The 15580-nt window shown below is 46.0% G+C and overlaps 2 protein-coding genes across 2 annotated transcripts in view; one reads left to right on the top strand and one right to left on the bottom strand.

The window, feature by feature from the left end:
- Positions 1 to 164: 164 nt before the first annotated feature.
- Positions 165 to 3064, bottom strand: LOC116808949 (uncharacterized). The gene is made up of 5 exons (XM_072936671.1): positions 2981 to 3064; positions 2439 to 2854; positions 1802 to 1891; positions 589 to 1267; positions 165 to 439 (listed from the first exon to the last, which is right to left on the bottom strand). Exons 1-5 carry the CDS (start codon positions 3062 to 3064, stop codon positions 437 to 439), a joined length of 1272 nt encoding a protein of 423 aa, XP_072792772.1. The 3' UTR covers positions 165 to 436.
- A 648-nt stretch (positions 3065 to 3712) lies between these two features.
- EFNB2 (ephrin B2) overlaps positions 3713 to 15580 on the top strand; it is a 45343-nt gene continuing 33475 nt past the window's right edge. The window contains exon 1 of the mRNA XM_002198502.7: positions 3713 to 4932. Coding sequence (XP_002198538.1) covers positions 4805 to 4932 — 128 coding nt within the window. The 5' untranslated portion in view covers positions 3713 to 4804. The remainder of the gene's footprint in view (positions 4933 to 15580) is intronic.

Raw genomic sequence — 15580 nt, 5'->3', positions numbered from 1 at the left:
AAACTACAGTTCTAAACAGACCTGGTGAAGGCAAATCAACATCTAGATGTGTACTTACTCTACCATAAGTGCAGAAAATGCACTGTTGCATTGTGAATAATATATTAAGAGCTCTTGCAGGTATCTGGCACACTTGGCCTTTTGTACAAACGATAAACAATCCATTTAAGTGAATAAGCGTCAATCATCATTTCTCTTTATTGAATTTAGCAGTAATTGTATCCATTGAGATACAATTTTTTGACTTTCAAAACTGTTACATTTTCATGTAATGATGAATTATGGTGAGCTTTTCCACCTCAAAAAGTTCATGTTTAGGCTGATGTTTAAAAGAGAATCACGCATTGTGGTCCCAATCCTGTTCCATTCAGATTAGCTGCCCTTCATTATAGATTTTGTAGTACCAGAGCCCATATCTACATAATTATTGTCGACATCACTGTTGGAAAGAAGGTGAAAGAGGTTATTCAGTGATGAACAGATTTTAATTTTTTTAAGCCAGTGTGAGGTACAGGAAATAAAGGTTTAAGCGGCACCAACAGCAAAGTCTCAGTTTTTCAGTAAAGGCAGGGGACAGGCAGGTCTCACCTGCTCGCTGGCAGTGCTCATCCACCCATCCGTCCATTTGCGCGTCCATCGCCGTCCGCCGAGCCGGGCCGCCGGGGCGCCGTGGGAGCGCGGCGCCGCTCCCCAGGCCGCGGCAGGATTTCCCCCAGCAGCCGGTTCCCCGTGCGTTCGTCTGCCAGGAAACCGCGCTCCTTGCGAAACACGAAATGTCTGCTGGGACCTCCTCCCGAAATAGCCCCCAGAGAAGCGGCGGCCGAAGCCGATTTCTAAGTTCCGAACACTCGTCTTTTTTGCTTTGAAACCCCCGTCCCCAGCCTTTACTCTCACGCTTCTCCCGTTTCCGAGGCGCTTCTTGGACGGGAGACGGGAAGGCAGGAGGCCGATCAGCGGGCGCAGAGTCGGCACCGGGGAAGGAGCGCGGTGGCAGCGCGGCTGCCCAGGGGCTCCGCGGCTGCCCCGGGGCCCCGCGGCTGCCCAGGGGCTCCGCGCCGCCGCAGCCCCTCCGAGCGCCGCCTGCCCCGCCCGGCCCGGCCCCCGCCTCCCGCTCTGGCCCGGCCCGGCCCTGTTCGGAACCGTAAGTAACTCTGCGGCTCTGGAAGGGCCCTGCGGCCCGACCCAACCGTAGGGACCGGTTCCTCGGCCAAAAAGCGTGACCTGAGCACAGTAGCCACCGAGCCCGCGTTTCTTTGAATATCTTAATCTTTGTTGATTAAGTTATCTCGGAAGCTAGCACCCAGTTTTGTCTTGGTTTTTACTGAAAAATTATTTTATTAACGTGGCTTTTTATACTCTTACAGTGTGCATCGGTAGGATGCTGGACAGTAGAGTAAAACAGCTGTATTTGCGTAAAAATGATTAGGCATTGGACAATAGGAACCGTGGGATATATTTAGCTACAAGAGGATATTTTCAGACAATACCAGGGCTCTTCATTTCCTCTGGTTTACTTAAAGCAAGGATACGAAGAGTTAGAGGTCACAGTTTACTCACCACTTCTACAAAACACCGCTCGTAACCTTTTGCTTCTAAACAAACAGAAGCAGCAGCAGCATCACAAAATGAGGTAGACCTATTTTACACGTCTCTGTCGCTGGAAGCATTTATCAGGCTCCGTGTTTACATCGCCTCACGACTGGCTACACACCACACATTTGTTTAAAAGTTTAATAATTAAGTACTTTCCTCCCCTCGCTGGTGAAGTTCTCCTTTGATGCCCCTCGGTGTGCATAGATACCTAAGCTCCCACTTGAGTGCTAAGTTTCCGTCCCGGGAATCAGATCCTTTTCCACCAAATTGCGTCGCCGGATCTGCAATTCCTTCCTCACTGCAAATTAAATTTAATTAAGCAGTTTACTTAAAACGTATTCGATGTTTTGTGTGAAAAGCAAACTGATTTCCTTGTTTTCTTGAGTGGTAGATTTCATTAGAGAACTACTGAACACAATTAACTCAAAATCTATGGGGCTTCGAGCGCGCTTCCAATTTCTTTCCTCTCTGTTGCGAGCGGGACGAGCGGGCTCTGCCAGGCTGAAACACCCGTTTAGTTTAAAAGGGGTTCCAAAATTTATCCGGGAAATAAATTACAGTGCCAGTTGTTTTCCTTTTAAGAGCTTCTTGGCGTTCGTCTAAAAGTCGGACGAGTACCATTACGAAGCCGATTTTTAAGTGAATACACATATTTCTTCAGGCATAAAATTATGCGAAATTGGCTCTTTATTAGGGTTTTTGGTAGGATGTTCTTTGCATGCCTCGACTAATAGGTAGGGAAATGGCAGAAAAGAGCGCGGTAATTTACTGGGATTTAACTTTTAATCCTTTCTGCAGATACTGTTTTGGCAAGAAATCCCTCCTGGAAGAAATTCGGTAACGACCTTAATTTCACAGGAGCGACTATGCCATTTACACCACGCGTGTTTAGCCTCGGTACAGCTCTTGTCGCAGTGTGCCGCCTTCCCAGGCCGGTACCAGCTCCCGGGGCAGCGGTACCGCCGCCCCTATTGGGTTTTGCCGGTGATTTTTGCGGTGAAACCGTGTGGGCGCCGGAGCGGGCAGAACGCGGTGTAGCGGCGGAGGGGGACAGCCGAGGGGGCCTCTCCCCCTGAGGAGGGCAGCTGCTGGCCGCTAGTGGGAGCTGTGGCCCCGTGGAAGTGCCGCGGGAGCCGCGGCGTGTCGGGCTCCGAGCGCGGCGTCGGGAGCACCCGCGACCCCCCGGCGCCCTCCGCACCCCCCGGGGGACCTGCGGGGCCGCGGGGAGAGCATCTCCAGTGCTGCCCGCAGGTAGCTCCCTCTGGCCAGAAATTAATGACAGAATGAAATAAAAGGGCAAGGTGCCGTGCCGTTGGGATACGAAGCGTCTGTGTCCGAACCCCCTCCCCACGAAAATCTACAGGGGAAGAAAGAGTCTCTGAGCTACGGCCAGAGAAATGCAAGGGAATCCGCAGCCGGCCCGGGAGCCCCGTATTGCCCGCCGTTCTGCATCCCTCTGAAGCCTCCGCATGTCCGACTCTTCTTTATTCAGTGACTGCCCGTGGCTAATTGTCGTGCAACCAGATAAACTTAGAAAACTCCCAGAAGCCGTGGGAAGGGCCGGTGGGAACTTGGCGCGGAAGCACCCCCAGGCCTCCTTCCCGGCAAGGAACCCGCAGAAAGTTGTGCACGAAGCTCCGCGGCAGTGGGAACACGGCCCGGCCCTTTCCCGCCCCAAGGCGCGGAGGTGGCCGCTGCCGCGCAGCGCCTGCAGCCGCGCTCCCCCGGAGGGCTGCGCTCGCAGCGGCGCGCAGGGTGAGGGGCTCCCGGCCCTGCCGCCGCTCCCCGCTCTGCGAACGGCAGCGTACTCGGGAAACAGTTTTAGCAAAGGCTGTTTTTTAATGCTTATTTAATTTCATTTCTCCCCCCTGATTTCGCTCCATCTGGCCCCGCCGCGCCTCCCGCACAGCCGCGGTGTGAGTCAGAGCGAGCGGACCCTCCGCGCACGTCGGGCAGCGGCCGCCCGCGGCGGGGCCGGGGGGTGTTACCTGCCGGCCCGCTCGGCCGGGCTCGGCGCGGCCCCGCCCGCCGCTCGGCGGTAAGTGACAGGCGCGGCGCCCAACCAGCGCAGCGGCCCGCCGGCGGCCCTATGAGCGGCGGCGGCGGGGCAGCGGGGCCGCGCTTATATGGCTACGGCAGCGCGCTGCCGCCGGCCGCGCTCCTGCGCCGGGGACTCGCAGCGGTGGCATCGAGGGTTGGAAGCGCCGCGCTGGGAACGATAGTGGCTGGCGCCGCTTCTCTTCGCTCCATTCCTTCTCCTCCGCGGTGGGTTGCGCGTCGGCGCAAGTCCCGCGCCCGTCGTTCCTCCTTCTCAGTCGGCCGCCGCGGCGCGCGCTGCAGGTCGCGCAGCGGGAGAGGAACGCTTTGACGCTGCGACCCCCCCGCCCCCCTCCCGTTTTGGTCTCTTTTATTTTTTATTTTTGTAATCATTACTATCTGCCCCTGTTTCTTTCCTTGCTCCGCTCCGTGGTCTTTGCCGGCGACAAGGACAGCAGTGCCCCTCGGGGAAGCCGGAGCCCTGCGGATGCGCCTCCCCGGGACCGGCGGAGCTGACTCGGAGTGGATTTATTGACTCGCGGTTGCTTCCGAGCTGCCCGAAACAGCCCGGGCTGGTGCCCGTGCGGATTGCAAACTGCGGGAAGTAGTGAGAGACATACAGGAGGAGCCGCCCGCCGAACCTGCGTCCTTTTCCCCCCCGACCCTTTTATTTCTCCCGCCACCTTTTATTTTACGTTTTCGTAATTTATTTTTTGTTTTACTCCTTTTCACGCGGGCCTTAGACACTGTGAACGCGTATGGCGCTCTGGATCCAAATGGGAGTTGGCAGCTTGAGTGGCATCTTCCAAGGCAGCCGGGAGACCCTCACTAAGAAGAAGGACTAAGGCATTTGCTTTTTTTTTTTTTTTTTTTTTTTTTTTTTTTTTTTTGCTATTGCTGTTACTTCGGAGGTAGCTTGGATCTGACCTCACAGGAGATATTCCTACATGCGAGTGGCATACATGACTCAGTAGATCTGCTTACAGCTCTCGCCAAGTGCATCGTCGACTCTTACTGATTTTTAAAATTTTTTTTATTATTATTATTTTTCCTATCAATCATCCCGTCTGTTGGGATACCAGGCACCCACCCTGCTGTTGCCGCTCAGGTGCGTGGGAAGGCGCACGGCGGAGTTGGCGAGGCTCCGGGGAGGGACTCGGTGCCGCCTGCGACCATGGCAGCGCGGAGGCGAGATGCCTCCGCCTGGAAGTACTGCTGGGGAGCCGTGATGGTTTTATGCAGAACTGCATTAGCGCGGTCCATCGTTTTAGATCCCATATATTGGAATTCCTCTAACCCCAAGTAAGTTTCCATCCTGCTCCTGCTCGCCGTCTCCCCGGGGGCCGGCACTGTCCTCCGTGCGCGGGGGAGGGACGGGACGGTGCCGTGGGTCGGCCGCGGCCGCCGGGAGACGCGGGGCCGGGGCGGAGTGCGCTAGCGCTGAGCGGCGGCGCCGGGGGCTCCGGCCGTGGCTGGCAGCGAGATGCGGCCCTTCCCAGGGAGGGTGTTTCATGTGACGGCGGGGCTGCCCCATCGCCCCTTGCCCCGGCAGGAGGGTTTCGGGAGGGCGGACCGGTAGCGGGCTGGGGAGCGGTGCGGCGGTAGCAGGATAAAACCTGCGGGCAAAGTCCGGGCTCGCCCGGGCTGGAGCAGCGGAGGAACCGGGCTGCGATGAGTTGCCAGGAAAGGGTGATACTCTCCAACTTCTCCGTCTGCAGATGCAAACTCATCCCATTGACTCCAGCGAAGTTACATCTGCTTATAACAGGGCTAAATTTGGTTGTGGAGTTGATGGTATCAAGGCACATGTCAGTGAGTAATGAACTAAGCATTACCCATCACACAACCATATAGTGTCATTCTTCATTAACAAACCCAAGCAGAAATGTACATGCGTTCCCAGGACCTCACTTTTAAAGCTCACTCTTGAAAGAAATGCTTTATCTTAAATAAACAAACAAAAAAAAAACCCAAAACCACCCAAGTTTACTTAAACTTGCAAAATTATTTCTGTTAGAAAGAGGAACTTTTTGAAAAGTGGGCTGTTCTTCTAAAGAAAAGTCTGAGGCAGTGATGTAAAGCTACTTACACTTCTCTTTTGTCTCCTCGGATTTTTGACATACAAAATGGAAGTTGGCTTTGTTCACTTGTGAGAGCCTCTGAACTTTTGTGATTAGAATCACTAGTTTGGAGAACAAAAATCACGAAAGGAAGAAGTAGACTCCAATGAGTGAAGGGAATTTTAAAGAAGAAATGGGTTAAAGTACTTTTCTTATATGCATGCTTCACCTTCAGTTATATATATTTAAAATTAAATCATATGCAATGTGTTAATTGAATTTAGCGTTTCCCATTAACTCCAGTAAGTACATGTCTTGTTTTCCCGGGGGAGTTTGTAGAGGAAATGTTAGGTGGTGATGAGACAAGTATGAATGGAGTATTTCCTGGATCAGGGATTAATCCTGCGCAGGTGGCAGGATCTCTAGGAGTTTGAAGATTTCAAAGTTTGAATTAGGAGTAGCATCTCAAGCTTACCAAGTAACCTTGCCTTACAATCACCATCTACTGTTGCTTTCACTAAAGGAAAAAAATCACTGTAGATTCTGCCTGCCTTAATTTTTAATATTTCCTCTGTTTCTCTTTACCGAGAAGTTTCCTAATCTTTCTTAAAGAAAAAAACTGAAAAAAGAAAAGAAACTGGCAGGACCACGCTGGACTGCTCAGTTCAGAGTCTTTATTTGTAATATTGATTGACAAATACTTATTTTGTGTATGCTTGAGGTGGGAAGCCTGTTAAAATTTACCTCAAGTCACTGGCTCAGCACTTCCATGATGTTGCACAGCTGAAGCCTTTCTTTGGCTTAAGAAAGGCACGGCGTCACTTCGGAGGATAAAGCGGCCTGGGCAGTAATAAAGCGGGCTTTATAAGGCTGTTTAGGCTCTCGAAAGGCAAAGGCTGAGAGCCCGGGTTGCATTGCAGGAGTGGGCCTGCTGTGCTGGTGGAAAACAGCCTTGGCTCGGCCTAGGAGGAAGGGGAATGCTTTTGCATCCCAGCCCTCGCTGGGTTTATGCCTACAGAGGTCACTCTTCCAAAGCAGAAGAGCCGGCTGCTCGGGGCTCTCCTCTGCCAGCCCCAACCTGCTTTCGCTTCTTTTTTAACTTACCTTGATCGCTTTTATTAGCCATCACTGAAACGAAAGCATCCGAGCAGCTGAATTCAGCCCATCTCACAGAGCCTGGGGATATGCTTCTTTTGTCAAACGCGATTTGTGTTTCCATTTAGTTAATTCTAAACTGTTTGATTACAAAAAAGGTTTGAATGTTGTTAATGGTAGATCTAATGATAATATCTAATTACTTTTTCAACTTAAATGCACGCTTAAAAATAGGTTGTGTTGCTGATGTAATTGAATTTTCTTGAGTGATTCATTGAGGCTTAATCACCACAGTGAAGAAGTACACTATTAAAATTAGTCTTTTCAATTGCTGGGGCTAGTGATTTATAGGCCTCTTGGAGGCCTGGGGTTTGAGGAGGCTTGCAAATGCATTCCTGCCACTGCTGCTGGTGCGGCAGCTCTGCTTCTCCAAGCAGAATATCTTACTACTTCTTCTCACACTTGTTTGCCTGAAGGATCCTGAATCATTTCTCCTTAGATAAGGTTGTCCTCACTCTGGATTCAAGATGACTGGTAGTTTGGGAAGCAAAACTGTTGAATAGATGGTATAATAATAAAACTCCTTTCCAGGTTTGAAATAATAACTATCTTTGATGCTGGTTAATTTATTCAGGGAAGTTGTGCATTTAACTCTATTGAAAGTTTCAAGGCAAAAATCTGCTGGACAGGTAGGCAATTAAAATGGGAGAAGTGGTTAGGTTAATATGAAGTATGAAATAATAAATTTTAGGTTAATATGAACATATGAACAGAATTGGTTTTGCACTGAAGTCTAGAGGTTATAATCTCTAGCAGGTGGCTGGGATGGAGAGCACACAGTAGTTATTTGAAGACAATGCTCCCCTCCGTATTCCCCCCTTACCTTTTTAGGGATCTGCTTTATTGCCTTGGCCAAATCATGAGATTGAAGTGACCTCCATAACATAATTAATTATACCTTTGACTTTATTGCTTAGTAGGTTAAACATCGTTGTTGTAGATGGTCTTGGCATACTATAGACTTATCATCTGAAGAACTTAAGATCACCTGGTCTTGAAAACGCAGAGGAAAAATTACTCTTATGTTTAACTCCTGTTGACACTTTTTAACGGGAGACTTTATGCCTGTGTTGTCTCTGCCAAGACAAGCAATGTATGCAGATAGCATGGATTGCCTCCGTTTCACCAGGGTTCTGTGCTGCTTTTGACGTGCAGGACCATGCTAATGTTATGGGACACCTTTTAATTAAGCAGTTGAGAAATCTCATTCAAAAAAGCATTGCTTATGTCTAAGCGTCACTGTTTCCCTGCGCGCTATAGGCCAGCGATCAAGGCGGGTCTCCTTAGAGACATGTGGAAGGTTATCCGCATAAGTGGTGCCTTTGACACTGATTAAGTTAGATTATATAGCTGTTTTTTTCTCCCTCTGATAACCAGTTATATATGGGATATTTCACAGCCTGCCTCTGAATGAATGCTAACATGTCAGAAACTGATAAAATAAACTACAATTGATGACCCTGCTAAATGTTCTATTCAGTAGCATATAGACTAGTCTGCTTCTCATTGTATCTGAAATTCTTATTTTTATAGGTAAACAAATGCACATTCACTACTGATTGAATAGCCCCTTGAACTATGCTCTGCAGTTTGCATTTGGGTTAATCTTGTCGGTTTTAATACAGAGGGAAAAAAAGGAGAAAGCACCAGGGGTGGAATTGTTAGTGCTTTCACATCCACATTCCTCACATTTTGTCAGGATGATAAACTGTAGGTAATGGACAGCCCTTGTTTCACAGGACAGGCGAGCCAGCCAGAGCACAAAGAGCTTGCTAAGACGATATCTCACAACATGCTTGGGAGGCTCTCAGCTAGACAAGAATTTATTTGGGAGTCCTGTGCAGTGGGACTACACTTTCTAACCTATGCAATTACAGCTTCAAGCTGAAGAAACAGGAGTGGAAGGTTAAAATTGTTTAAACACATGCTCCTAAATTGTACCCAAAACATAGCTGTTGACACTTGGCGTGCTAATAGATGGAGTGAGTGGTGGCTTCCAGTCAGTCCATTTGATAGTTCTAGCATTTGTAGCCAGGTCCCCAAAGCACAGGTGAATTAGTAAAATAAATTCAGAATAAACTGAAGGCCGATATCTTGAGCTGGTTTTCTGTTCCCCCAGCCTGTTATATGTAGAGTATAATTGCTATATTATTTATAGTAATTATCTTAAAGTATGTTATCTGTAAGCTGTGCTACGTTATTTCACTTTGTGTAATGAAGTAATTGCCTTTGGAAAGGCAGTGACTAAAAGTCATGCTAAAATCACTTAAGTTCTCCCTCTTCCCACACACAAGAATGCCTTCCTCTCTTTTTTTTTCCCTTTTTTTTTTTTTTTTTTTTTTTTCCTCTTTCGTGTTTTATTTTAAGGAGATCACATTGCTTGAGGTGTGACAATCTGGATCCTCTCAGATTCGGCCAAGGTTCCTGGCATGGGAAATCAGGAGCGGAGGAGCTGAGGTGACTGCTTGGACATGCTGGCATAGACGGGCCTTCCAGCCCTGTGCAGCAGCCACAGGCAGGCCTCCTTTGGGGACCTTTCTTCCTTTATGATCTGGTCTTCGTGCATATTGCAAACCTGCAGTACTTGAAATTGCTTGTTGCAAATGAGAAGAAAGCGTTCTTCTGAGAAAAAAATAGTGATTAAAATGTTATTAATGTGTGCCTAATGTCTGTCTGCCTTGGCTGCTGACATAAAGAAACCTGTTTTTCTGGTCATTTATCATACATCTACATGGATTTGCTTATGAGCTCATTCTTTGTGAGACGTTGTGGAAACTTATATAGGAATGTTAAACTGCTTGAAATATTTTGATTAAAATACTGAGTGCCACAGTACGTAGCCTTTTAACTAGCACACTGTTGTCTTGAGGGAGGGGAAGTTTTTTTGGCGGAGTGGGGAAGGGAGCAGCAAGGGAGAAGAGTTTGTGGGGGAGTTGCATGAAAAAGCAGATGAAGGGAGGATGGCAAATGGACAGTGTTAGAAGAGCTTGGAAAAATCTCCTGTGGCTTCATTGTCTCCTTAAAGCCAGAGAACACAAAGACAAATGCAGTTCAGCCTTTCTCCCATGATGGAAAATGTAAACCGTTGACACAGCTCCCATGTTTAACTTGTTTAATTCTCATTTTAAATTCAGTACTATACCAGCCGTGTGAACTCTGAAGATTTCTTTAGTAATCCATTTTGTAGTTCCGAATCAAAAACAAAGTGAAAAGGTCTGACACAATTTGCTTTTATTTTTAGGCAAATCAACCCTGGTCATAGTTAATAAGGGGATTACAACCCAGACTAGGTCTTTACAGATGTAATGTAAATCAAGGGCAGAGTATAAAGAAACTGATCCCTTTTGATTGAAGTATGGTAAAAAGGCATAGAGAAACTAGCAGCAGTAATCTGATTGTATGGCAATAAAACCACCATTTTCTGTCTTTCAGATAAAAATAATGTGGTAAATCCATGCAGTTCATAAGATGTAAAGGCAGATAAAGGGTGATGCCATGGCAACATATAGATTAGCTTGATGTTAGAAATGACACGTCTCTGAAAGGGGTGTTATAAACTAAGGGCCTTGCTCCGGGCTGTAAGGTATTATGTGAAAACCGCACAAAACTTGGGGGCCGGGATTAGGAACTATGAAAGGCCTACTTGTGGCTTGGGGTGGTTGGAGCGGTGAAGAAAAGCTGCTCAGTTCTTGCTCATTGGTGGTGTATAATATGGTAAAGATAGATTTCATTTACTGCTTTTTGCCGAGATGGGAGCCGATTAAAACTTGAGATGGCTGCAATTGTGAGTTGTGGAAGATTCTCATTTTTAACTCCTGCCCTAGCAGCAGCCTTTCTGAAGAATTGGCTGCACTTGGGATTTGTTGCCTTAATCTATTTGGGCTTCGGGCAGGAGCATGCTGACAAGGCACAGAGAACAGAGGGGAGAGGTAGTATTTGGGTTATCTGGAAGGAAAACAGAGAGCTTTTGATTTCAGCTGTGTTTTAGTTTGTGGTCTCCATCTCACACTCCATGGGAGCAGCAAAGATAAACATGCTGCATTGTCTGTGCCTAGGCCAGGTGATACTTCAGCCTCTCTTGTGTTTCCCATCCTGCAAAAATATAAAAGAAACCCGAAAAACCAAAAACCGAACAACCACAAACAAACCAGCATCCATTCCTATTTACGAGTCAAGCTGCAGATAACCAAATGTCTCTGGCTCGGTCTCTAGGTGGTGTTTATTTCCGAAAGGCTGGCTGAGATCTAGAAATGAATGAGATAAGCATCTGCCTTCCCCCCCCCTTCCCCTCCTCCCCAGCCAACTTACAATCACTGGGATGAGTTTGCTGTCAGCCCCTTGAGTTTAGCCGGCAGACAATATAGCTATTGTTTAATCATTTATTTTAAGTGATCTGCAGCTGTAAGGTAGTAATATACCTCTCCTAGTGCAGCTACTTGGATGTGTTTTTTCCTTGCTTTTTCTCTTAAAGAGCGTTTAAATGGTTAATACTTGCTTTTCTACCCAAATGACAACCCTTAACGCCCACAGCTTAAAGTCAGCATTACGTTGCAAATCAGGGGTACGTTCAAATTAGATGTATCTACTTTATTCCCTGTTCATTTGTCTGCGAAGGGGGGGAGAAGAAAGCACTCTGCATTTGTTAAGCGCAGTCTAGACACAAGGGGAAAAAAACACTGAAGCCTACAATAACAGTTGTGTCTTTCTTCACTGGAATGAGCCTGGGATGAGTTCGGCAAAATGGAATTCATGCTGTTTGTTTGGCAGTGGCTTGGACACTTTTAAAAAAGTGGATTGGGTTTTGGGTGTTTGTTTCTTTTCAGGTTTTTTTATATAAAGATGTTAATTACATGCTTGACTTTATCATTCTTACCCTATCCCATAGTATGATGGAAATCTTCACAATTCTGACTGAAAAGGGGATTCCAGACCCCAAACTGTCAAGCTGCTGATGTAATTTAACAAATGAAAAATAAACAAGTGCATACAGGAAGCTGAACGAATTGGCAGAATTCACAGAACCTGAAGTGCTCAGACGGGCTTCCTGTGTTGAAACTTAACCTTCACAAATCTATAGCAAAAGATCCAATTCATTTGCAGAAATTCTCCAAAGCACGGGGGCAACCTCATCTAATTTACAGGCCGGTCACATTCAAGCACCTTGCATTCTGCATTTGACAATGATTGCTAATGGGCCATTCAACTAAAGTATTTGCTTGTTAACAGGGAACAGAGCATGATAAATGTCCAGCAAGCTTGCAGCCTCCTTCAGCTTTTCAAATGCAGACTGGTGCATATTTATGGCAGGCAAATGACAAAGGGGGAAGCTGAATTACTCTGGCCTTATGCTTTCTGTTCGAACAAGGGTTAAAGTAATTAAAGAAATAATGCAAAAACCGATGTCCTTTGTTTGCCCACCATTATCCAACGTTTAGCTTTCGAACCTGCCTGTCATGTCACATTTCAGAAATGTCCCCGATAAGGCCGGACAGGTTCGGTAGGGCACAGGGAGAGATGGGGGAGTCATCCACAGAGCCCATCCTGGACAGTGACCCCAGCTCTCCCTGCGTCCAGAGTCTTTCCCCTCCAGGTCCCCACCACCTGAAGGAGTTTTCACTGATGGAAGCTCGAAGGTGTATTTAAAACTGAGATTTTGCAATTTTCACTCCTGTTCTCTAAACAAGGGGGAAAAACCCCAACACTGGAAGAGTGGACAGGCTTTGAGAAAACACGTATATTGAGCTCAGTATTTCTGAAAGCCAAGTTTGAAAACAAAATGGCAGAACAAAAAACAGTTTTGCGTTGCTCCTCCACCCTCAGATACAGTTAAGACCCCAAAAGATAGACGTATACAGAAATTTCCTAAACTTGAAGTGTCTTCAGTGTAATTTTGAATTATCTGGGTTGGGTTATTTTTGTTGTTATTATTTTTGTCCTTGTAAATTCAGGTTTAATCTTAGCCTATCTAGCGCCTGTTCAGCTTCATGAAAATACCTCCAGTGATTTCAGTGTGAACTGCAAGCCTGAAAGGGCTTTATATTATAATTATATTTCATTCTAGGCAAAATTTAAATTTTCTTGTTACGAAAAAAATCTGTCATTTTACTCCAGGAAAGAGAACATACAGATTTTTTTTTTTTTTTCTGTTAGCTGTGATGCAGACAACTTTCCTTTGATGTGATTATATACATTGTCAAAGACAGTAAATAAGGGCAGGACCTCTATCTTTTTTGGCAATCCTGGCCAGCCAACACCCAGTGTTTATTGAGGTATCAGCATAATAATTATAATGAAGCTGATTTAAACTTTGATGTAATAGTCTATGCTTTCTTTTGGTTTTAAACATAAGTTCCAAGCCAAAAAAGATAAATGTTGGTAGAGGATTGTGTTGCTAGGTGAATCATTCCTGATGCATGACATATACATAACTATAAGATGGGTTTCCTGCCTCTAGTGTTCTTTTAAAATGTCTCATGGGTGATGGCTAAAATAGGATTTACAAAACTTTATTTAGTGGGATCAGAGCTTTAAAGGAAAGTCAAGTTTTACATGTGTCAATGGAAAACAAGATATTACTTGGCTTGTTTTACACAGCAGGATAGGTTAGATGGTGAAATTATGTTAGGCTGAAAAATTTGTGATGCTGCAAATTGCTTCTCACTGTTTTCTTAGCTTTTGTTTGAATAGGGCTTTTATTTATATACCTAAACCAGAGAACAGCAGTGGGGAAGGTGAACACTGCACTGTAAAGAGAAATGCATTTTAAAGCTAATAAGAGTGATTTGAAATTTAATTATCATTATTATTATTGTTAGTTAAAGCCCAGTATCACTTGAATGCTGTTTTATTTTGGATTGGGAGTTCTGCCAGAACCCCAGCCTGTCAGAGCTAAGAAGACTCAAATCAAGTCCAGGCTTATTTCTGCAGCAAACGGGAATCCTGGCTCCTTGCCTGCAGATTCATTCAGGAAGACCCATCTGGCTTTTGATGTTCTCCAAGTTTGAAGCAGTTTGTTTAAGGAACCTATGCAGTGAGCGCTGGTGGAAGCACACATAACTGCGCTTCTTCTGACTCCTCATCAGTGGTGCATCGTTTCACAGTTTCATTTTTGCTTGGTGCTTGCCATCTGCTTACCTACTGCCTGAGCAGCAGTTGGTTTCTATACCTGACTAGATGAAAGTGTAAATTTGGAGTTGGGAACATCTTGACTCCTTTTGAGGATTTGCAGTCCCATAACATTCTCTGTCCACACTTCAGTTGCTTTCTTCATGTTTAATTAATTTCAGTTTAGTTCAGAAGCAGTCTAGCTTAATCACTGCACAGCGCTTTACCTTCAGGTTTTGGGGGGTTTCTTTTTCCAGGGTGTATTTCTGATCTGAACAGATTAGCTGAGCAGTTAAAGTCACATTGGCATACAGATTACTTCACTGCCTGAAAAAAAATATTTTAAAGGTGTTTTTTAGTCATAATCATTCTTTACATCAGACGGTTTTCAGGCACTTTTTGAAGAAAACCAAAAGCCACATCTTAGATTTATAGCGAATTGTAGTCTTCCATTCTGTGGATCAGTGTGTGACACCAAGGCAGGCAGCACTGCACTGTGCTCCTACAGCCTGACTTGGGAAACTGTCCTTATTCAGAAAAGCTCATGTCGAGCATGTGCTGAATGCTGAATATTTTTGCTGAAGCAGGACGAATTAAGCATGAGCTGTCTTGAACCAAGGCCAGTGTAAGAGGTTTTTGGGGCTGGACAAATACAGATCTCTCCAAAGCTTTGTTGCCTTTTTTTTAAATCAGAAAATGATGTCAGAAGCTACATCCCTGTCTGCATTTGGAAAGAGATATATAGCTTGCCAGTAGTCAGTGTGTCCCTTGTGCCAGCTGGGAGCTCAAGCAGATCTATCAGGTGTGCCTCTGGAGTCTGGCTGCACAGGTAGCCCTGCTTCGGCTGAGTTTTTTTAGCTCGCTGTTTGGTGTAATGCCAAACTGATCACTGAGAGTGACCTGAAAGCCCAGGTTTCCCCCTGCAAGAGAGGGCCTAGTGAGGGGTGCACTGGCTGAGCCTCCCTGCAGTAAAGGCTGACCCAAAGGCAATATCTCATGAGTGCAGGGCAGTGGGTTAAAACGGAGTGGCTGGATCTCCTGTTATCCCCAGCTTTCTGCTGAACCCCTCCAGTGGACTCTTCCATCTGGGGCAGGGATGTCAGTTGTGTCAAATGCACATTTTTGATGCTTACAGGATTTTTTAAACTACTCTGGTGTAGTTTAGCTTCATTTCAGGGGCTCAGATGTTGCAGTGGGCCTAAATCTGCTTCTTCATAGGTCAGACATGACTACTGCTTTGAAGGTGGCTGTGGCCGCCTGGTTTTATTCTGCTTCTGCACATCAGTCAAACCTTGGGAAAGGTGATAGTTCATGTAATGACATAGGATCTTTGTGCTTGCAAGTGGCTGAATCCTGGGTTTAATGGAAAGATGCAAGTGCAGACTGATTATAGGTCTCCCATTTGGATTTATGCTCAAGAACATTTTCTCCTTGGCATAAAAATGATTTGCCAAAAAGGTTTATTTGTCATACAATTCTGTTACTGATTTGGCATAACTTTTCCTGAAAGTTGTGAGTTAACAATTTGTTCTACTTCCAGTGTTTACTTATTCAGGCAAATGGTATGCAATAATACATTTTCTAACAACTACAAAGTAGATGAAATTCTGTCTTTGAATTGGAGATACAAT

This window comes from Taeniopygia guttata, chromosome 1 (genome assembly GCF_048771995.1).
Source record: "Taeniopygia guttata chromosome 1, bTaeGut7.mat, whole genome shotgun sequence".
Taxonomy (NCBI): Eukaryota; Metazoa; Chordata; class Aves; order Passeriformes; family Estrildidae; genus Taeniopygia; species Taeniopygia guttata.
Note: the sequence above shows the minus strand (reverse complement) of the source record. Positions and strands in the feature narration are given on the sequence as shown.